The sequence below is a fragment of the Trichechus manatus genome, unplaced genomic scaffold (genome assembly GCF_000243295.1).
Source record: "Trichechus manatus latirostris isolate Lorelei unplaced genomic scaffold, TriManLat1.0 scaffold00106, whole genome shotgun sequence".
NCBI classification, from domain to species: Eukaryota; Metazoa; Chordata; class Mammalia; order Sirenia; family Trichechidae; genus Trichechus; species Trichechus manatus.
Window position 1 is genome coordinate 5230271 of NW_004444042.1, and position 23731 is coordinate 5254001.

At 45.4% G+C, this 23731-nt stretch overlaps 2 protein-coding genes across 2 annotated transcripts; one reads left to right on the forward strand and one right to left on the reverse strand.

Annotated features, from left to right (window-relative positions):
- The first annotated feature begins 5976 nt into the window (after positions 1–5976).
- On the forward strand, positions 5977–8048 carry COMTD1 (catechol-O-methyltransferase domain containing 1). The gene is made up of 7 exons (XM_004383196.2): positions 5977–6109; positions 6298–6425; positions 6676–6781; positions 6872–6990; positions 7067–7121; positions 7449–7582; positions 7802–8048. Exons 1-7 carry the CDS (start codon positions 5977–5979, stop codon positions 7952–7954), a joined length of 828 nt encoding a protein of 275 aa, XP_004383253.2. The 3' UTR covers positions 7955–8048.
- A 2900-nt stretch (positions 8049–10948) lies between these two features.
- On the reverse strand, positions 10949–23316 carry VDAC2 (voltage dependent anion channel 2). Its single transcript, XM_004383197.2, has 10 exons — positions 23187–23316; positions 22931–22979; positions 21833–21901; positions 21042–21091; positions 17701–17853; positions 17550–17602; positions 16860–17087; positions 15771–15921; positions 13094–13151; positions 10949–11511 (listed from the first exon to the last, which is right to left on the reverse strand). The coding sequence occupies exons 2-10, from the start codon at positions 22959–22961 to the stop codon at positions 11420–11422; spliced, it is 885 nt and encodes a 294-aa protein (XP_004383254.1). The 5' UTR covers positions 22962–22979; positions 23187–23316; the 3' UTR covers positions 10949–11419.
- Between the last annotated feature and the right edge of the window lie 415 nt (positions 23317–23731).

The window sequence follows — 23731 nt, forward strand, 5'->3', positions numbered from 1 at the left end:
AAAATGTGGTACATACATACAATGGAATACTACTCAGCCAGTAACAGAAATGAAGTCTTGATTGTTAGTTGTTAGGTGCCATTGAGTCGCTTCCAATTCATAGCGACTTTATGTACAACAGAATGAAATACTGCCCAGTCCTGCACCATCCTTACAATCATTGCTGTTTGATCTCATTGTTGCGGCCGCTGTGTCAATTCATCTTGTTGATGGTCTACCTCTTTTTTGCTGATCCTCTACTTTACCAGACATGGTATCTTTCTCCAGGGACTGGTCCCTCCTAGTAACATGTCCAAGTACGTAAGACGAAGTCTCACCATCCTTCCTTCTGAGGAGCATGCTGGCTCTACTTCTTCCAAGACAGATGTCTTAGGCTGGGTTCTCTAGAGAAGCAAAACTAATGAAGTATATATATAGAGACAGAGAGAGACATTTATCTCAAGGAAATGGCTCATGTGGTTGTGGAGGCTGGCAAGTCCCATAGTCTGTGGATCAAGCATCAGCTGGAGGCTTCTGACTCACGTGGTTGCAGGGGCTGAGGAACCCAGAATCAGCGAGTCAGATGGTAGGCTGCTGGCTCACAGAGCTGTGAAAGCTGGCAAATCCCAAAGTGGACAGATCAGACAACAAGCTGCTGGCTCAGGTCCCAAGAACCAGAGGTCAGATGATGAGAGCCGGAAACAGGATCCACAGCAAACAAGCTAGCTTTGCCAGCCATATATATGTTAAGTGCAGAACACACCTCCAAGGAAACTCCCCATAACAACTGATTGGCTGACCACATCATGGAAGTGATTATGTTACATTAATTATGGGAGGGTAATTTTATCATACTGAGAATTGTTGCCTAGCCAAGTTGACACATAACATTAACCATCACAACAGATTTGTTTGTTCTTCTGGCAGTCCATGGTCTATTCAATATTCTTTGCCAATACCATAATTTAAAGGCATCAATTCTTCTTTGGTCTTCCTTATTCATTGTCTAGCTTTCGCATGCATATGAGGCAATTGAAAATACCATGGCTTGGGTCAGGTGCACCTTAGTCCTCAAAGTGACATCTTTGCTTTTTAACGCTTTAAAGAGGCCTTCTGCAGCAGATTTGCCCAATGCAATACATCGTTGGATTTCTCGACTGCTGCTTCCATGGGTGCTGCTGATTGTGGATCCAAAAAAAACCAAAGAACCAAACCTGTTGCCACCAAGTCGATTCCGACTCATAGCGACCCTGAAGGACAGAGTAGAACTGCCCCATAAGGGTTCCAAGGAGCAGCTGGTGGATTCGAACTGTCAACCTTTTGGATAGCAGCTGAGCTCTTAACCACTGCACCACCACGGTGGATTCAAGCAAAATAAAATCCTTGACTACTTCAATCTTTTCTCTGTTTATCATGATGTTGCTTATTGGTCCAGTTGTGAGGATTTTTGTTTTCATTATGTTGAGTTGTAATCCATACTGAAGGCTGTGGTCTTTGATCTTCATCAGTAAGTGCTTCAAGTCCCCTTCACTTTCAGCAGACAAAGTTGTGTCATCTGCGTAATGCAGGTTGTTAATGAGTCTTCCTCCAATCCTGATGTCATGTTCTTCTTCATGTAGTCCAGCTTCTCGAATTATTTACTCAGCATACAGATTGAATAAGTATGGTGAAAGGATACAACCCTAACACACATCTTTCCTGACTTTAAACCACATAGTATACCCTTGTTCTGTTCAAATGACTGCCTCTTGGTCTATGTACAGGTTCTGCCTGAGTACAATTAAGTGTTCTGGAATTTATATTCTTCGCTATGTTATCCGTAATTTGTTATGACCCACACAGTTGAATGCCTTTACATAGTCAATAAAACACAGGTAAACATCTTTCTGGTATTCTCTGCTTTCAGCCAAGATTCATCTGACATCAGCAATGGTATTTCTCATTCCACGTCCTCTTCTGAATCCAGTTTGATTTTCTGGCAATTCCCTGTCAATGTACTGCTGCAAGCATTTTTGAATTAACTTCAGCAAAATTCTACTTGCGTGTAATATTAATGATATTGTTTGATAATGTCCGCTTTCTGTTGGATCACCTTTCTTTACAATAGGCAAGAATATGGATCTCTTCCAGTCAGTTGGCCAGGTCTTCCAAATTTCTTGGCAAAGACAAATGAGTGAGTCCAGCTTTGCATTCGTTCATTGAAACATCTCAGTTGGTATTACATCAATTCCTGGAGCCTTGTTTTTCGCCAATGCCTTCAGTGCAGCTTGGGCTTCTTCCTTCAATACCATCAGTTCTTGATCATATGCTACCTCCACACATGGTTGAACATTAACCAATTCTCTTTGGTACAGTGACTCTGTGTATTCCTTTTATCTTCTTTTGATGCTTTCTGTGTCATTCAATATTTTACCTATAATCCGTTACCACTGAGTCAATTCCAACTCATAGCAACCTTATAGGACAGAGTAGAACTGCCCCCATTGGGTTTCCAAGGAGCGGCTAGTGAATTTGAACTGCTGATCTTTTGGTTAGCAGCCGAGTTCTTAACCACTGTGCCACCAGGGGTCCATTTTTATAGAATCTTTCAATATTGCAACTTGCAGCTTGAATTTTGTCTTCAATTCTTGTAACTTGAGAAATGCCCCGAGTATGTTCTTCCCTTTTGGTTTTCTAACGCCAGGTCTTTGCACATTTCATTATAATACTTTACTTTGTCTTCTCCAGCTGCTCTTTGAAATCTTCTGTGCAGCTCTTTTACTTCATCATTTCTTCCATTTGCTTTAGCTACTTTACATTCAAGAGCAAGTTTCAGAGTCTTGATACATGCTACAATATGGATGGAACTTGAAGACATTATGCTAAGTGAAATAAGTCAATCAGAAAAGGACAAATAGTGTATGACTTCCCTCATATAAAAAGACAGAAACAGGCAAGTGTACAGAGACCAAAGTTTATTAGTGGTTACCTGGCGGGCGGGAGGGGGAAAGGGAGGATCATTGCTATGGAGGACTGAGTTTTGCTTTATGGTGAGAGAAAAATTGCATCAGTTAAGGGTAGGGCTGCACAGCTGATTAATGTACTTGCTGTCAATAAGTTGTCCACCTGTAAAAAGTTGAATTGGCAAAAGCTGTGTGACAGACATATTTACAACAATGACAAAAAGAAAAAAAGAGTAGCTGCTGAGGTTACTTATGTACAACCAAACACCTCATGGGATTCGGTTCCTTGGTATGGAGGTTTAGGATCATGATATCATGGAACATCCCAGTTAATAGGCCTAATAACATGTTTAGTGCTTCTGTTCTACCTCCCTGTTTGTTGCATAGTGCCTGGGGTCTTAAAAGATTGCAAGCAGCCATCCAAGGTACAACAATTGGTTTCTATTCACCTGGAGCAACAGAGGAAGAAGGAGAGAAAGGAATAGGAGGAGGATGGAAAGTGAGGCTAATTGCCTCCATGAACAACTACCTCCTCTCCCATGAGACCAGAAGAACTGGAAGGCGCCTGGCTACCATTATTGAACATTTTGATGAAACATTCCATAGAAGAATCCTGATCAAAAGGAGGAAAATGCACAACAGAATTTCAAATTCTCATGGACTCTAAATTGTCTGGAGCCATAGAGGCTGGATGAACCCCTGAAACTATTGCCCTGAGATACTCTCTAAACCTTAAATGCAAAGTATCCCCTGAAGTCTTAAAACCAAGCAATAGTTTATCTTAACTAGTAAAGAATGTCTGCCTTGAGCATTGTGCTCTTTTAAGATGTTTATATAGGATCAAACTGACAACAGCAACTCGAAAGATTAGATAGAAAACTTACGGGGCAGTGAGTTTATGTTAATAGAGGAGGAACAACTCAGAAAAGGAGGGTGAGAATGGTTGCACAACTCAAAGAATGTAATCAGTGTCACTGAATTGTACATGTAGAAACTGTTGAATTGGTGTGTGTTCTGCTGTGTATATTCTCAACAACAAAAATAAAATAAATTATAAAAAGAAAATCCTATGGATTAATACGGTCTGATCCGCAACCAATCATGGGGATGACACAGGACTGACCAGTGTTTTGTTCCATTGTGCATGGGATCACCGTGAGGGGGGATCCTGTTGCTGTCGAGTCGATTCCGACTTATAGCGACCCTATCGGACAGAGTGGAACTGCCTCATAGGGTTTCCAAGGAGCACCTGGTGGATTCGAACTGCTGACTTCTTGGTTAGCAGCCAAGCTCTTAACCACTACTCCACTAGGTTGATGAGGGAGAGGGGGGTCAACTCCAAGGCAGCTAACAACAACCATTACTAATTTTACTGTTGTAGGCTGGTACGCTGGCAACAAGGAGCATAGAAGCTTTTACAGAAAACTATTCAGAGAGCATTTATGTAGCACCTCCTGTGTACTCAGCCCTAGGGGAGGAGACAGCAGCAGCCTCAGTCCTTACCCTGGGGAATGGGGCTCACAGGTCAGAGAGACATTTACAGGGCAGCAGGCTGCAGAGGGTCAAAGGGTAAAGAGGAATGAGCTTCTCCTCAAGCAGAACCTGGACAAGCTGGAAAAGTGTCCGGGGGTCTACTGGAGCCCACCCAATACCCAGGCCCTCCCTGTCACAGGGGCCTGGAGGAAGCTGGCTGACTAGTCAAAGGGTCAGTCTCAGACCCTGCCTCTGGCTGAAGGCTGGGAGCCTGGCCCCAGACCTCAACCTCCCCCTATGGCCCATCCCCCCCCCCACCCCCCGCCCCAAGGCCCCAGGATTCCAGCAGCTGTGATCCGCCCAATGTCCAAGTTTCTCTCCAGCTCACTCTGGCTTTCAGCCTCAGCAAAGCCCTTCTCTCACTGACCCCCTAACAAGCCTACCTCTAGGCTTCACTCATGGAGCTCAAGGTCTGTCCAAGGTCATTACTAACTGGACTCCTTAGTCTGCAGAGCAGCAGCGGATGCCCTTCGGCCCTCTGGACTTTGAATCCTTTTTAATGTAACATTTATAGACCACTAAGTGCCAGGCCTGTCCTTCACCTGATCTTCTCATTTAATCCCCACAGAACCCTGGGAGGTCAGGACTATTATCAACCCCGTTTTACAGACGAGGGAATGGTGATGCTTGGGTTGCTCACCATTTCTGTGCATCCTGTTGTCTCCGAAGCCAGACTGTGAGCTTCACTAAGAATATAAATCGGGGCAGTGTCTTTGCCCTCCCCCAGGGTGTGGCACACAGTAGGTAATCAACGCTCACGAGACAGTGTCCCCAGCTCCACCAGGAGGCCTCTCCAACCCTCCCCAAGACGTCTTCACTACAACCTATGGTCAAAACAGCAGTTGCCATTTATTGAGCACCTACTGTGTGCCAGGCTCTGGGATCTGGTGCCATTTACAGTAGGGACTGTGGTCTCCATTTTACATAGAGGCAACTGAGGCTCAGAGAGACTGATGCACCCCAGATCCACACCCCTATCCGTCTGGCACCCAAGGGCAGGATTCTAACCGCCCCCTCAACCAGACCCGTCCCAGTACTCCTGAGTCCCACTTCTGGGCCGAGTCCCCCGACCAGGTCCTTCTCTCTTTCAACCTGATACCCTTGTGCACCTCCCCGCGGCGGCCTGATTCTCTCAGTGCCTCTCGGAGGCTCCTTTAATTGTTCTACTCGTTACTATCCTGACGCCTTCCCCCATCCACATTTGCCCCAGGGGCCTCAGAAGAAATGGTGGCGAGAAGAAGAAGCATAGTCTGGAGGAATACAAGATCAGTCTGCCATGATCCAGGCCCCTAGACCACGGGCGCCAGGCGGGAGAACCCAGACCCTCAATACAGGGCGGGCTTCCCGCCTTGGGCGCAGTTCCGCGAGCAGCCACCAGATGGCTCTCGGCTCGCTCGGGCGGGCCCTGCAGAGAGGGTGTACCGCCACGAGATGGCGACCGAGGCCGCGGCTCCGCTGGTCGTGCCCGGACAGGGCGGAGCCCCGCGGGTTGGCGGGTCCAACTCCGGTCCCCGAGGCCCCGATGCACGTGACCTGGCCGCTGCCGCCTCCTGCCCGCGCCATGACCCAGCCCGTGCCCCGGTTCTCTGTGCCCACTGCGCTGGCCCTGGGCTCGGCCGCACTGGGAGCTGCCTTCGCCACCGGCCTCTTCCTGGGTGAGCACGGCCGGGCCTGCGGGACCCCGGCCAGAGCTCCCGCGGGCGGGGCGGGGCGGAGCGGGCGCGGTGGGAGGGCGCAGGAACAGAGCACTCGAATTCGCCGGGCTGGTGGGGCTGAGGTTAACCCCTGGCGCTCCGGAGGCCCAGACCGTGACCTAGGACTGCCGTCTCCCTCTCCTCCGCAGGGAGGCGGTACCCCCCATGGCAGTCCCGGCCAGAGAAGCGCCTGCTGCCCCCAGAGGACAGCCCCCTTTGGCAGTACCTGTTGAGCCGCTCCATGCGGGAGCACCCGGCGTTGCGGAACCTGCGGCTGGTCAGCAGGGCCGGGGCGAGAACTGGGATTGACCTTGGGCCTGGCGGGCCCCACGTGGCCGGGCGACCTTGGGCTGGACTGTGGCCCTCTCTGGGCTTCCTGGTTTCCCGGGCTGGGCGCGGTGGGTGGTCACTGAGGACCTGTCCCCCTCACCGGCCACGCCCACAGCCGCGCCCCTGGGGGGCTTCAGAACCTGGGACGTGGGTGGGTGACTGGCTGGGCAGGTGCAACCCCCTCTTTCCACACACAGCTGACCCTGGAGCAACCGCAGGGGGATTCCATGATGACCTGTGAGCAGGCCCAGCTTCTGGCCAACCTGGCGCGGCTCATCAAGGCCAAGAAGGCGCTGGACCTAGGTAGGGGTGCATGTGATGGGAATTACTGGGGGACAGGGTCACTGGACCGCCCCCCACCCTGGTATGAGCCTGTCCATGCACCGTCCCCAGGCACTTTCACGGGCTACTCGGCACTGGCACTGGCCCTGGCGCTGCCCCCGGCGGGACGCGTGGTGACCTGCGAGGTGGACCCGGGTCCCCCGGAGCTGGGGCGGCCCTTGTGGAGGCAGGTGAGTATTCCACACACTTGATGCCCCCGTTGGGCTCCTGGAACCCTGCCTCATTGTGTGCCCCCTCCTTCTGCAGGCTGAGGAGGAGCACAAGATCGACCTTCAGTTGCAGCCCGCGCTGGAGACTCTGAGTGAGTCCTGGAGCTGGAAGGGCCTTGGCTCCATTTCCCAAGTGGGGACACTGAGGCGCGAGCTAGTGGCCAGGTCTGCGGGGGTGGGGGAGCAGGAGGGGAAGGGGGTTAAAGAGCTTGGGCGCTGACAGCCCCCTCTCGCCACCCGGCCTCATGGTATTCAGCCACGTCATAGTGGCAGGCCAGGCACCCTCGAGGTGGAAGTCCCTAGGGGCCGGCCCCAGCCTGGTGCCGTCCATCACAGCGCCTGGGCCGGCTGGCAGGGCGACTAGGGTCTGCGCTTCGGACTCAACCGCATCTGCCCCCCTCCCCTTCCACCTCTGAAAGATGAACTCCTGGCTGCGGGCGAAGCCGGCACCTTCGACGTAGCGGTGGTGGACGCGGACAAGGAAAACTGCGCTGCCTACTACGAGCGGTGCCTGCAGCTGCTGCGACCCGGAGGTGTTCTCGCCATCCCTAGTGTAAGGGAAGAGGCGGGGGAGAAAGGACCCTCTCCAGGCTGGATCCCCGTCGTTTCCCTTGGCCCCTCCCTACGCCCCTCCTCCTTGTCCCAAAGCCCACCCTGTACCTTCCTGTGAGTACCCAAGCCGGGGTTCCCAGGCTTTCTCGGATCCGGTCCTGAGGCCCCGCCTTCCACAGCCTGGTTGGCTCCACCCCTGTCTATGCCGGCCCCAACGCAGGTCCTGTGGCACGGAGAGGTGTTGCGGCCTCAGCAGAGGGACATGGTGGCCCAATGCGTGCGAAACCTGAACGAGCGTATCCTGCGGGACGCAAGAGTCCACATCAGTCTCCTGCCCCTGGGTGACGGCCTCACCTTGGCCTTCAAGATCTAGGGCTGGCCCCTAGAGAATGACCTCGAGGGAAAGGACTTGGGACACCGGCCATCCGCCCTGAATTTTAAACCAATAAAGTGGGGTCTGGGACACATTATCTCCCGAGCCTCCGTATATGGCACTGAAGTGGGGGAGAGAAGGCCTAATGCAGGCAGCTTCTTGAGCAAAAGGTGGCCTTGAGGTCACAGATGTTCATCCCTCCCGCCCACCCCCCATGTTGTTAGTTGCCGTCCAGTGGATTCTAACTCATGGCCACCCCATGTGTAAAGAGTAGAATTGCTCCATAGGGTTTCCAAGGCTGTGTCAGAAACAAATCGCCAGGCCTGCCTCCCGCTGTGCCTCTGGGTGGGTTAGAACTCCCAGCCTTTTGGCTAGTAGTTGAGGGTTTAACCATTTGTGCCACCGAGGGGCTTTGACAAGTTATAATTGGCCCAGCCACATCCAGTGGGCAGAGACCCCAGTTTCTCGAGTTTGCCTCCACTCCACGGGATCTGAGGGCTGGATGTAGGGTCTCCCTCCTACATCTCTCTATAAAGGGGGAGGTGAAGTTCCTGTTCAGTGCAGCTAGGACTGGCAGGGATGCCAGATCTGACAACAGGAAGAGGCCCTGTGGGGGATCAGGTATGTCGTGTACTGTAGGCTGTGCTGGTTCTGCTGGCAGTTTGCCCGAGTTTTCACAGAACTGTCATCTCAGCCTCACCTCTACAGTGGACATCACCTCTGAGAATCAGGCCACTTGACCTAGACTGGAGGACCTGACTTGAGTATGTTTTCTGCCCTCCTCCTGACATCCTGGAAGGAGAGGGGCTGGTTGAGATCACTGGCCAGGGAGGTGTGAAGCAGGTGCATATAGGTAGCAGACCATCAATATGGCCATTATTAGCAAGTTCCCCAGAGGATGATAACAGTCTTAGGCTTTCCAGCATCATTGTCCACGAGGGGAGGTGGAGAGGGAACCAGGCTTTATTGAGCACCTTCATACCAGGTGCTTTGTTTCTCATTTACATCTCCATGAGCACTACCATCCGAATATTTTAATCTGAATGTCACAGATGAAGGTCAGGTTCAGATACTGCATTCTTTCCACTAACTCAGGCAGAAATGGCATCAGCCTGAAATACAAGTAGGTTTTGCCACCCCTGGTTAGGTCTGAAAGGTCCCTCAGTGGCACAATGCTCGACTGCTAACAAAGGTTGGCACCTGGAAGACATGCCTAGCAGCACTGCATTAAAAAGGCCTGGCAATCTGCTTCCATAAAGATTACAGCCAAGAAAACCCTGTGGAGCAGTTCTACTCCATAACACATGGGGTTGCCACGAGTTAGAACCGACTTGACGGCAACGGACTTGGTTTTTGGTTAGACCTGGGTAGTGGAAGTGCACCTGGAGGCTACTGCAAGCAAGCCCAGGAGCAGCATGAGCCCACAACTGGTGACTTTCACGATCTCATAGCTCCTGGGATATGCCTTGGGTTATGGACAATCCTAAAGGCCCACCATCAATCCTCTCCCCCAAACTCATGAAAGGGTGTTAGGATACACATGGGTGAATTAGTTCCTCAACAAACTGGTAGCTCACTGTGCCACCTCTTAACAGAAAGCCGCACTTAGTCCCGAGTACTGGACCAGGTGAACTCCAGCCCTTCAGGTGTAAACCTCAGCATGAGGGAGGGCCACCCCATTATCTAAGGTACAGCAGGCCATCCAAAGGGCTTGCGTCTGTAGCCTCTGTGAGCAGGTGTCCTCCCTGCCTTGCACCAAAAGCAGTTCGTGAGAGCTGTCTTATCTCCCTCCAGGACCTCACGGGGGACAGCAGAAAATATACTCAACACTGAGGTCCTCAGATCTAGGTCAAATGGCCTGGTCCACAGAGGTGATGTCCACTGGCCAGGGCTTCCACACTTTTCTGTACCTGAGTACAAGAGTTGCTTTCACACCTAGCTTGCAGAATCTGTTTCTCTATTTTCTTCGTTACCTTGCAACAGATTGATTTAAATTGGTTCAAATTCCAAAATACTCCCCCTAAGTCATGTGTGTCTGTGGCGGGCCTTAAGGAGAACCAATCTTCTGATTCATGTGGGCCATTCCATCCAGTTCCTTAGGACAAACACCATGGGACAAGGAGGGGCATTTATGCCTCTGGTCCACCTGTGTGGAGGGCTTGCGTGGGGTCTAATCAATCTCTCATCGCATTATTCTCCACCTGGAAATTCTGAGCATCTATCTTTTCTTAGGTGATGATTCCCAAAGTTTACTGGACTCTTGTATTGTTCTCTCTCAAACATCAAACTGTACTGAGGGTCTAGCAGTATGGATTTGTTGAATAATTCCCTCCCCCTTCTCAAACCTCTGATCATACCTTCCAAACTGTGTTCTCCCATCAAAAAACTTTTCTACTTTTCCACCCAAAAATCACTTATCATTAATTCCTATCATTTGTGCCCAAGTCTTCACTCCAGATGAAGGCCAATGGCCAAAGAGCCTGAACGGGGTGCCTCTGGTCTCCTACCTAGGCCAAGCTTTTCAGTCCAGTGTCTGCCTGGAAGGAAATGAGTAATGACCTCTCACTGGTGCCCATACACTCCCCTCTCAGTCCCGCTGGTTACTGACACTGACTACACCTTATGTCAATTCCCTCCATCTAGTCCCGTCTCACCCAACCTGGGCCTAGGACATCTCCCCACTTATCAACAGCAGCAGCACCACGCCTTTATTTTCCTTTCTCGATTTACTCTCCAAGCCTTTCTAGAGTTAACAATGATAAAATGTAATTTTGCATGAACTTACAAATTGAAGAATTATATAAAGGCATGTATCCTTTTATTTTATTAAGAGTCTAAAAAAGCTTATGGAATTACTTGGGGAACGCAGACTGACTCTGTGGCACATTATAGGTAAAGAGCAAAATGCTCACAAGAAAAAAATACTCACTAGATACCAGGGAGACTGGACCCTACCTGGCAAATTTATAATTCTGCAAATACGTGGAGTCATAATTATGTATACTTGTTTTATTCATAATTTGTAATGTTTCGGGATACCAAAAGTATTTCTAATGATGGTTGAATTTAACAAAAATTTTTGACCTCATCTTAAAACATCCACTGATCCATCTCATTCAATGGCAATATCAAATGTTAAAAGGAACATAAAAACAAACATGCACACAATTGCACAGTTTTCATAAAGGTCTATTTCATTATTGGTGGGTTGCGCATTTAACAGTTAAATACATTTAAATAATGTATAGGTGACTGCACGTCTGCAGCACTAGTAACTGTATAGATAACCAATTCAACTAGAAACCAGCTAACAAGTAACTGTCTAAATACTTAAAATACAGCTCTTGTTTAGATCATCCTTTGTTCTGATCACCTTCTTGGGGGAAAAAAAGCCTGCTGGTCACAATGGAAATATATTAAGGCCAAATCTTCTGATATCCATTCCCAGAGGTCTCTTCAGCTGGATTAAGCCTCCAACTCCAGGGCAAGCCCAAGTTTGTGGCCTCCAGCATTAATGCTCTTCCCGTCTACCAGAGCAGACAGTGTAAGCTTCACACCTGTAACAAAAACAGACAACATCATGTGACCCAAACACTTTAGGAGAATCTGCAGTCTTCTCTAATAATCACCCCAGAACGTGCCTGTCGCTTTTCCTCAGCCTGTCGACTGATCTACTAGTGCCAGTCCCCAGAGAGCACCTGGAAATATCTGGGATACCAGACAGAATGCCAAATGCCAGGAGAATCCACAACTCAGTTGGAAAGGCACCATATCCTAGGTAACGTACCAAGTCACAGCATAAATATGTTAGTGATAAACTCAAAATGCTCTAGAAAATATAAGAACATTCAATATATTGTATCCAGACTAAAATAGACATAATCAAATGCCATGTGTGAATCGTGATTGGCTATGAAAAACTACAATAGAGACATTTTGGGAAAATCTGAATATAAACTACACATTAAAGCAAACCCACTGCTGTTGAGTCAAGGCTGACTCATAGAGACCCTAATAGAACAGAGCAGAAATGCTCCATAGGGTTTCCAAGGTTGTAATCTTTAGGGAAGCAGACTGCCACATCTTTCTCCTATGGAATGGCTAGGGGGTTCGAACCACAGACCATTTTGGTTAGCAGCTGAGCACTTAACCACTGCACGACCAGGGCTCTGCACTAGGTATTATTAATGTTAATTTTCTTAGATGTGACAATGGTATGGTGGTTATACAGAAGAATGTCTTAGGATGTGCATGCTAGCTAGGGCTGATGTGTTGACATGTCTACAAAACATGTATTTAAATAATTTTTAAAAAGTAAAAAAATGAATAAAGCCTATGTGTATAGACACAGAAATAAAACAAATTGTGGCAAAATGTTAAATGACTAGCAAGTGTAGGGGAAAGGAGCATGGGTGATCACTGTACTATTCTTTCACCTTTTCTTTACGTTTCGAAATAGTCAAAATAAAAAGTTTGGGGGTGGGGGGAGGATCCCTATTTGGAGAAGAGAAAAGTCCCAATCGCTTTTAAACCTTGCTGTTCAAAGGGTGGTTGGTCCAAGAAAGAGCAACAGTGGCATCCACCACCTGGGAGCTTGTTAGAAATGCAAAACTCAGCACCAGACCTAGTGGGTCAGAATCTGCACTTCAACAAGACTCCCCAGGTAAGTCACGTGCACAATGAAGTTGAAGTACTGCTCCAGAAAAGAGGAAAGACAATAGAGACAGATAACAAAAAGCAATGAGTAAACTCTGGAGAAATAAAAACTACCACTAGACACTTCAAGTAAGAGTGAGGAAACTGAATAAGGAGTGGATATTAAACAGTATTATGGAATTACTGTTCACTTTCTTAGGTGTGATAGCAACACTGTGATTATGCAGGAGAACATCCTTATTCTTAGGAGATGAAGGCTGAAGCATTGAGAGGGAGTGTCATGACAGCTGCCACTTACTTCCAAATGGCCCACCTCCCCCAAAAAAAAACAGGAAAGGAAAAATAACATGGCAAAAAGGAAATGGGTGTTGACTGTATTTTTTTCAACTCTTCTGTATGCTTAAAAGGTTCACAAAATAAGCTGAGAAAATAAAAATAATTTTTAAAGCACTAGCAACACAAATCTTATTTAAGTGTACTCACCAGGCCTCAGAGTCTGCGTATAGCCCACTCCAATTAAACTAGAATTGTTGACTTTTGCCTAAAATAAAATGCAAAAACAACTGTTATGAAAAATTTTTTAATGGAGAGACAAATCCCCTGCACATTTCCCCTACGGTGAAATTACGAAGTGTTCAGCTTTCTTATTCATATGTGAGATAATAAAATTTAATATTGTGTATTAAGCCAAACAAAAACCAGGTACCATTCAGTTCTTACCCATTCAACTCAAAATCAAATTGTTAGTAGGACACAATACTCTAGATAGCCACAGACCCCAAACTGTCCACACAGCACCAGAACCTCAGCACTCCCATAAAAACCATCCTTGCTGAATCCAGTCTAGCACAACAAACCCAAACCAAAATATGGCTGACAGGAAGTCCAACAGGCTCACTAGCTAAGTGACAGGCACACTCCAGGCTCAACGTGTGAGCTGTCAAGTTTAAATTTGTGAGTTAGACACACACCGCACTACTTTTAGAGTTCTTCCTAAAGAATCAAAACCATGAATGTTAATCTCCAAATGACAAGGGCTTCCTCCAAAGAGGAACTAAAAATCCTTTACCTCACATTCTTATACCTCTCAGTGCCACTGAGTCCTGATTGTAGCAAGACTGTCCTTGGGAGAAGATTTCAATGGGGTATCCTTTACCAGTTCAGGCCCCTGCTTTCCTCGTACAGTCCTAATATTATAAGACTTAGTCATAGACCTTTAAGTGCTGAAAGGAACTCTGAAGAGCAAGATACGATAAAGAGAAACTCCTTCTAGCTCTGTTCTCTACCACCACTAACATCAGTAAGCCACAGCAGAGACTTACGGCTGTAAATGGGGGCCTCTACAAAGGGGCCTAGGTGGCCTAATCAGACAGCTTTACTGGGTCACCTCTTAAATGCCTCGGCCTCAGCATTTTGAGCGCCATGGTTAAAAATGTACAGATTTGGAAATGATTTGATCTCTATACTCTTTTGTAATGTGTAATAATCAAACAAACAGTCCAATCCAGATAAAGAAATCATATAACTGTACAGGAAAATCATAAATAGCACATGTATTGATTTGGCACTAAAACCAAGGCTTCATGAGTCACTGATGACCACATGACTCTTCTAAGGAAGAAATGCCCCAATAGTGGTCATCTTGTACCCAACAAATTAAGAACCTTAGATACTTGGATACAAATTCCAATTATTTTAGAGTAGGACTCAACCATGAAACTATGAGGCTTTTAGGGGATTAACAGATGCTTCTGGGTGCTGGTGGATTGGGGCAACATCAGCACTAATGAGGTAGGAAATGCTAGATATGTTTTCAAACTAATCTCCAGGAGTCAATGACACACAGGTCCCAAGCTGCCTTCCCATTTTAGACTATGAACTGCTAGGAGCTAAGAGTGCAGTCTTCTGCTAGCATTAAACCTGTGATGGTGGCACAGACATATACTTGAAAAGAAGAGCAATTTAGTGATCAGAGAACAGTGTGCTTAGAGAATAGTGTGCTGAGTGAATCCTGGGATTTTTATTGCTTCAGTGCTGTTAGACACAAAGAAGGAAAAAGTAAATGAATCACTGCCTTGCCAATGGGAAAATCTTCCGGGTGCATCTAGTTCTGATTAAAACTATGCTAAGATAAAACAAGAATGTGGCTAAAACTTAACTGCCTAAATTATCAAAATATATTGTCCTCTGGAATGAAGATTACTTTATGTAACAGAAGTAACTACGGATGGTTTAACTTTCTTTCATTCCCAGTACAGGCAGTCCCTGACCTATAAGCAACTGACACACAGACAGCTACCGATCTGCCTGAAACTGGAGCCAGCCCCTCCTCTACAGGCTGACACTGCACCCCCTCCAGCCCTAACCCACTATGACTAGAGGAAGAAATAACACAAAGAGCATAAGGACAGGACTAGGGTGTGCCCAAGATGGGGGCTTCTGGGATCAAAACAAATTTGGAAATGTGATTTCTATATTCTTATAATGTGTAAACATCGAAACAGCCCAGTCCAGAGAAAGAAATGTATAACTATATAGCCAAGTCATAAATGGCACATGGATTCACCTAGTACTAAAGCCAAGTCTTCATGAGCCACCAATGACCGGGGAGTTTTCCTAGACGCAGGACTCTCAGTGCTAAAATGAGGGCAGCCCTGGGCAAAGCAGGATGAGCTGGTCACCCTAGACAGGACTGAAATAAAAAAACATGGCACCAGTCCTGGCTCCCTCCCGAGTAGTGGGGTAAGTCCTTGCCCTCTGTCAGCTTCAGTTTCTTCATTTGCAAAATGACATGCCCCACTGAGCTCTCTGATCAAATCTAAAGATATTTTGTAAACCACAACACAGAAAGAACTGCCCAGGACCCAAAACACTTGTTTCCCCTGGGCTTAGACAAGCTGGGGCCCAGGTTATCAGCAATTGGGCAGTTTTTGAGGTTAAACAAGCTCTTGCGGCCTGGCCTGCCAAGTCAAACCTCTAATAGAAAAAGCAGCATTCTCAAACCTCTAATAGAAAAAGAAGCATTCCAAACTCTAATCCCAATCCCTCTGTAAACAGGGAACTGTTTGAATCACAGCTCAAATTTTCAACACAAATCAATATACCCGAAGATTAATTCCAACAACCAAATGCCCCATTCTAAGCCCAAAGCAGTACTCACAGAAATGGAAGCAGTGGGATCCAACTGATACTTAGCGGCAATGCCAAAACGAGTGCAGTTGGTACCTGATGTCCAAGCCAGGTTTACTGAAGTGTCAAGATCTTCACATACTTTCTGATAAATTGACCCTCCAAATTCTGTCCCATCATTGCTGTAAGATATTTTAAATTAGTAAATGTGGACTAGACAATGTAATCAATTCTAAGGCATTAGGCTGATATTGCACATGTGCACTGAAATAAAAACCACTAATCACGTGGGTCTTTAGTGTTCCCCTGAAAGCTTGGAAGTTGTTCCCTCCATACATATATACAGAAAAGTGAAACATCGAAACATTAACAAAGATTACATAGCAGGTGGTAGGATTACAGGAAATTTTCGTCGTCTTTGTACTTTTCTGTATTTACCATGTGTTATTTTTGTAAAGAGAAAAACAATTTTTAGAGGTCCTTTATTTTACGTATGTATGTACGTACAAAAGGATCCCTGGCGGCACAGTGGTTAAGCGCTCAGCTGCTAACTGAAAGGTCTGTGGTTCAAACCACCAGCCACTCCACAGGAGAAAGATGGGGTGGTCTACCTCTGTAAAGATTTACAGCCTTGTAAACTCTATGGGGCAGTTCTACTCTGTCCTGTAGAGTCACTATGAGTTGGAACCGACTTGACAGCAGTGGGTTTGGTTTTTTTGGGGTGTGTGGGTGTGGGTGTGTGTGTGTGTGTGTTTATTATGTATATACATCTTTCTTTTTGGGTTAGGTAAGAATATATTTTGGGAAATCCTATCAAATATCAGCACCCCAAACATCACAGATAATTAAGTCAAATAAATGCAGAGGTAGCATTTGGCAACATCTTGGCCTCTTCTAAAAATCCAAAAACACATCAAGCCTCACATGAAGTGAACATTTGCTCTCTTAGCACCAAAAGTCAGAATAGCATTTTTTTACTAAACACTTTCCAAGGGTACACTAGAAATGTTTTGATGTTAAGAGAAATCCTTTGGGTTGTAACTAGATTAGTAAGAGATAATGAGACATCAAATACTATCCTGAGGTCCTATATCACAAAATCCTATGAAGGAATACTTACACATTAGTGTGTAGCTGGAAGTCCCCAGTCCTGTAGCCCACTGCAAAGTTATTCCTTGTCAGCTTTGATTTGGCACTGTCAAAGGTCATCTGGTAACCAGCAAGCCAGCCCTCATAACCAAAGACAGCTGAACCATGGATTGCAGGTCCAGCAAAATCAAAGTCAACATCACAGCCAAGGTTTATACACTCCCTCTTATAGGAAGACTTGATTTTACCACTTTTCTTTCTGGAAAAGAACAAAATGCCTTAAAACTGATGTCAGTGGGAAAGATTTACATGCACAACTTCTGCATAGCAGGCACAAAACAGATGTAAATGAATACAGTACAACTGGGAGGAAAAGCAGCAGCAGCACAATCACAGGGGAAAAACAGCTCAATGAACTAAAAGACAAGGGAACGTGGGGTAACTGAACTGCTACCATCATAGGACGGCTGCTTTGCAGAACGGACAATCAGTCACAAAAAAAGTCCCTTAGAAATAGGTTCATTACTCAGGTTAGTGCCACAATGAAGAGACCAATATTTGAAAGCAAGCCAACAATATCAACCGTAGTACTCCGAAGGTGGAAACAGAGACTTGCCACCAGAAGGCAGCTGAATAAGCTACTGAATAATAAATGTGCATCTTTCCTAAACATACGGACACAAATGCTTTAAATGTAAAGCACAAAAATGTACCCGCTTACCCTGTGTTTGGTGAGAAGGTGGTATCAAATGTCAGTTTCAAACCTTGACAAATCTATTTTGTAAGAAAAAGATTTGTTTTCAGCTTTCTTTCCTTTTTGATATACAACAATGAAACAATTTAAAAACGAATGCACCTTTTCACAGTGTTACCTGGTCTTCGATTGCGATTTCTGTTCCCAGAGTGTTATCAGTGTTCCATTTTTCTGTGAAAGTCAGACCATACTCACACCATTTATATTTGGTCTCCAAGGTCCCAGTAACTTTACCAGTGTCTGTATTAGATGAACCAGATGTTGAGAATTCCTAACAAGACAATAATTAACTTCATGAAATTTCTCCTAAGCCTAGAAGAATCCACTGCCTAACTTAAAAACAACCAACCACCCCCATGAAATATTTGGTCGTTTCACTAATCTCCTTTTCCTGTTTCCTAAATATTCCTCCGCCTGCTACTGCTACTCTCCAAGCATATATGAGAAAGTAACAAATTAGCCTTCAAGGAACTGACTGCCATCTACGGACAGCTGACATTTCCATCCAATCAATCATGTTAACCTGTAGCTAACTGCCAAATGAACAAACTGCACACCTTTTCTAATCCCTAACAATATCAATTGCTACTACCTGTAAAGGAAACATCCGCTAAGGCAATTTCATTTGGCATTCAAAAATCAATGGGAAAGAAAAAAGATGTTCTGGCATAGAGTCCAATCTACCTGATAATGAATAAAACACTAAATAAGTCACTATGGTTAATCACAGATACCACCATTCAAAATCAGAATCTGTAACTGATACTGTATTATGAAAAATTACCTGAAAATTCTTAAAGAGAAAGCACCACACAGTAATAACCTAGGCCATGAACAAGATTTTTTTTAAAAATTGTTGGTAATCCTAATACTCTGCTTTTGAGATAAAATAGTCTTTATCAGCTTTCGTTTCATACAAAAAGTTGCGGGAGGGATTTACATATTTACTCTATACCTGGGTTTTATCAAGCATAACATAAAACTATATTATATATAATAGATATCAGTAGGAAAAAATTTCATACAGGGATATGAAGCACTTTACATAACCTTATGTTTGTAGCAAATATAAATGATCTGCAATCCCTAATTGCGTACTAACTAAAAGCACGGGATGACAAGGGGAGGGCTTATCTGAAATTTGAAGTTTGCTTATAATAATCCAAAAATCTAATAATCTTGTCTTACAGAGTTCAGTATAGAGGCACGCAACTGAAATCTTCCAAGGTAAGTACTCAAAACCCTTCTGAAGAGTTCTGATTCAGTTTGTCTGCTAACAATGGCTATGCTCTGGCCACTGGAAAGCCAAGTCTAAAGAAAACAGCTAATTTGAAATAGTAAATACAGGCGGGAACTTCGACCATGAATTGTCATACCTACAAGGTGAGGAAAAATAAACTATCAATAGGGAAAAAACCAATTTGCTTAGAAAATAGAGCATCTGTAGAACTGCTGCTCTGCAGTTAAACAGATTCAAATCCTTAGGTCCTATATATAACCTCCTGAAATTAGATGATTTCATTAATAGGAATTTCAAGTCAATGCTGGGCACTCAGTACACATATTAAAAGGCACTGGGTTATGTTAGGAAACCCTGGTGGCGTAGTGGTTAAGTGCTACGGCTGCTAACAAAAAGGTCAGCAGTTCAAATCCACCAGGTGTTTCTTGGAAACGCTATGGGGCAGTTCTACCCTGTTCTATAGGGTCACTATGAGTCAGAATCAACTCATCGGCACAGGTTTACAGGGTTATGTTAGGAAAGAATACTGGACATAAAATTAGGAGTCCAACTGTGATTCTGTCATTTACTACATGAATGACACTGAGGAAGACAGTTAACTTTTCTGAGTCTCGATTTCTTGAGCTGCAATTATGAAGCCTACCACTCGTAGATTAAATTGGACTACACCAAAGGAAAGGCATCATTAAAACAATATATAGGGAGCATGTTCTTCTATTAGACACTCTGAATGGCAAAGGTCTATGAGCAGCTATTTTAAATCCTGAGTGACACTGATTAATGACTCTTGAGGCCCCACCCACTGCCATCCATCAGCCCACAGACCAACAGTCAGCCTATGCACATGCCAAGGAACTCTCAAAACACAAAGCCAAGAAGATCATACTGTGGGACCAGAACTGAGCCAGTGGACACCACTGGTTGAGCTTACATTCTTCCCTCTATCACCAGACATTCTGATTTCCAACATACATTCTGGAGGATGTAGACATCTCTGCAGTTCAGGTGAGAACAGACGCCGGAATCAATGGGACTTACTCGGGAGCAGGTACATATAATAGGTCAGCACCAGGCTTGTTGAATTAAACAAATTAAATGGACACAAAAACATACTACATCTAACCCAGCTCATCCTATACATTCCTCATTATCTTAAACCTACTTCCATAAAACTTACCCTAACTACCCCTGCCCACATAAGCCTTTCCTTCCAAACAATCTAGTATGTGACATGCTTCTGATTGTTCCCTAGAAAGCAAGCTTTTTAAACACAAGAATTGTCTTCTTGTTTTTTTTTTCAAGGACTTTTGTGTTCCAACAAATACTCAGCAAACGTTTATAAGGAACCTCAACATATTAAGAGTGGGTACACAAAAAAACAAATAGCAAATCACTGCTCTGTAACCTATTATCTTAAGTCAGTCATCCAGGCTTTCTTTCAAACCAAAGAAACCTAATGGCAGATATGACCAATATAAAATCCCAGTCACCCAACAAGTCTAGGTATTAAGAAACTACAACATAACGAATTTAGTTAATACCAATTACATACACTAAAGAAGTTAACGACTACAGCAGGCATTTGTAAAAATAACCAATCATATTCTATATGCACAAACCCTACCCACCCACCCCATCCAAAATAATCACAAAACAAAAATTTTTAAGTAGAAAAAATTTCACAAAATTAAATTTTACTTCACCCTCTTTGTAGAAGTTTCTTAGAAAGGTTCAAGAAACCCAAATACCAAAATATTAATCTCTTAAAATATTCAAAACAGAATTACTTACATTAACAAATACATGAGAAATTTTCCCCATGGAGGACTGTTAGAATATGGCCATTTTATAAATGATTAGTACACTTGAGAAGTTACTGAAACTGTTAAGCCCAGAATTCTAACAGGCTTGAGAAAAGAGGGTTATAAAAAAGTGTGTAACAGGTTCTCTGCCTTCTAGCTTGTAATCTTACTAAGTAAACAAGAGTCTCACATGACTAGTGTCTTTCCTGGGTTCCTTATGCATACATAGTAAGTAATATGCGGCAAAAGACCACATGAAAGTCAAAACTCCTACACGCCAAAATAAATCATGCTACATTTAGCCCCCTTCAAACAAAATTAACTATTTCTTCCTCTTGAAGGTAAAACTAAGACTACTTTATAGGTTGAAAAATTACATAAAGGCACAGCAGAACTTATGAGATCTCTAATACTCACCACTCCACTGCATGACTTTGTTTTTACATCCAGTTTCACCAACCCAAAACCTTCAACAAGTAGAGAATAAAAGATAACAAAATGATTCTTTTGTATAAAAGACGCAAACCAACAGTTGAGTATACACATATAGAAAAAAGATTCCACATATTCAGAAAGAAATAAAAATGTACGTATATACAAAATACATAAATGGAAACACTGAGGATCTGTGCTCTATAAACTGAGTTGTAAAGGGCAGATCATCTATGCAGCTTTGCCTTGTGTTTTGGTGTACAGTTGGCAACAACAACAAAGTGCTTTCAAACCATTTTTAAACCTAAATATCAGATCAGAAAATCAGTTCAAGTGAAATCTCAGAATAGTTAATAGTTTATTATAATATAGACATTTAGGACATTTACTCCAAAGGAATATCTCCAATAATCTGAAGAGGGGCCAAGGATTATGTAGAACAAAATTTTCAAGAAGAAAAACCCAAGTTCACTTGAAAAGCCCCTTAACTTTTTGAAGGGTAATACGTAACTCTAGTCAACCAACGCTTAAGTTATAACTGGAGAAAATAAAAGCAAATTTTTTCCCTTTAAAAGAATTCTTGAACTACAGTTTGAAAAAATGTGGAAAGCTGAGATAGAGGAGGATGGAGATAGTTACACTAATTTAACAGAAATCTAGAGTGTCTCTAACAGAAGAATACAACAAGATATTTAGTATGGTGAGATTATTAATTTAATTTCCCTAGGTGATCCAAACATACATTTTCACTTTTTTTTTTTTTTTAAAGTTCTTACCAAATCCTTTGTTGAAAATATCTCTGGCAGCTTTGCCAAGGTCAGCATATGATGGAGGAATGCACATTGCTGGTAGGAAGAAATATTCCAGTGTTAATGTTCTTGTTCCCTTACCTTCTGTTCAAGAACATGACGAACTGGTGATCTTTAAATTTAAGCAGTTCAACTAGTTGGAATTGTGTTTTGGATGCCACCAGGAGCTACTGTACTCTAAAGATCCAGAAAACATATTACTATCAAAAGCTTATTTCTAAAATGGACAACCACAGTAAGTGGCTATAGGAAGCTGGGAAATTCTCTCCAAAATAGAAAAACAAACTTTCTATGCCTAAATTTACAGTGCCTATAGCCTCACTTCCAAGGACTGGACTAGTACAATCAAACAGAAATGCATCTACCAAAAATCACTGGGATGGGATAATTTAACCAAATGAGATTAAAACCAAAACTAGGCCCTCTCTCGAAATATCCCTTAATATTCTTACTGAGGTCAAAACCAACATTCTGGAGTGGGAAAAAAAGGGAACTTAACGAGAGGCACTTAAATACTAGAGTTTACAAAAAACATGGCCATCTATGTTTCACTCAAGTGTCTACATCAACTATCAAATGGCACTTTAAACACAATGATGACACTCAAGTACTCAGCTAATGCAGTGCGGCTTAAGGGAAAGCAATCAGAGCTCCTCACGCCGCTCATTCATTCTACAAAGCACGTCCACGCCCTTAAGAGCACAAGTAATGACCTTGCGCTCTCATGAGAGGGACTACTACTTCCTCTAGAAAACGGATCGATTCCTTCAAAGGCAGAATCTAACGATTTATAATGTTATGCTTTTGAATTCGTCAAACACACATCCAAAAACTGAAGGTGAATGCAGGCACAGCCCAACTCCCCGGGCCCCTCCATCCAGAAATCCAGTAGCCCAGCCGCTTCTCCGCAGAACCAGAGTAGTCAGACAGTGCACTGGCTACCAAAAAGGGCTGCATTTCCAAGTCCTTGGAGAGATGGGAAAGGGGTTTGCAGTATTTTGTGAGATACGCTCCGACTCCCCGGACACCCCCGACCCATGCGGCAGAGATCAGTGCTCTACTTACGCCGCACGCAGCTCTGCCCGGAGGTCGCCATGGCGAGGCCGCGGGTGATCTGCGGGAGGGACAAGAAGTGCGGTCAGCTGGGGTTAGAAGTGGGTCAAGGGGTCAGGAGGGGGGGTCCCAGACAAGAGGAGCAAGGAGCCGCAGGACAGCGCGGCCATCTTAGGGAGCCAAGGCCGACCCCGAGTCCGCCTCAGTCCTCCTGCTTGTCCGCCGTGGCCTAGGCCCCCGGGTCGGTCTAAGGCAGGTGTGTCGGTACCTGATGTTCTCCTGAAGGGGCCGCCGCGCCGCTCGGTTCGCAGCTGAGGCCGCTAGACTTGCTTAAAGTCGGGCTGCAGCTGCCGTGGCTGGAGGGCGAAGTGAAGGAGACACCGTTCCGCCCGCCGCAACCCTGTCCTACCCCCACCAGGACCCCGCCGCTGCCCCCGGGGCTGTCTACTGCGCCTGTCCCCGCCGCGCCGCCCGCCGCCCACTCCAACCTGCTCCGCAGCGTCCTCGTGGACCGAGGGTACCCCCGCCCCCCGGGTAGGATGCCTCTGTCCGTCTGCGGGGGCTGGGAAGACAGACGCTGCCGGGCCTCCGGTCAGGCAGCGACAAGGGCAGCCCCAGAGGCGAGGGGGCGGGGAACGGCGGAAGTCGCGCGGCGGGGACCGCGCCGGTGGGGGGAGGGGGCGGAGGTCCCGCGTAGGCTCCTCACGGGCGGGGCGGGGTGGGGCTCAGGCGTGTCTCCGGGCGGGGTCCGGCGCGATGGGATGGGGCGGTGCACCCCCAGGGGTCACGTACATCACGCAAACTCCCTCTCTC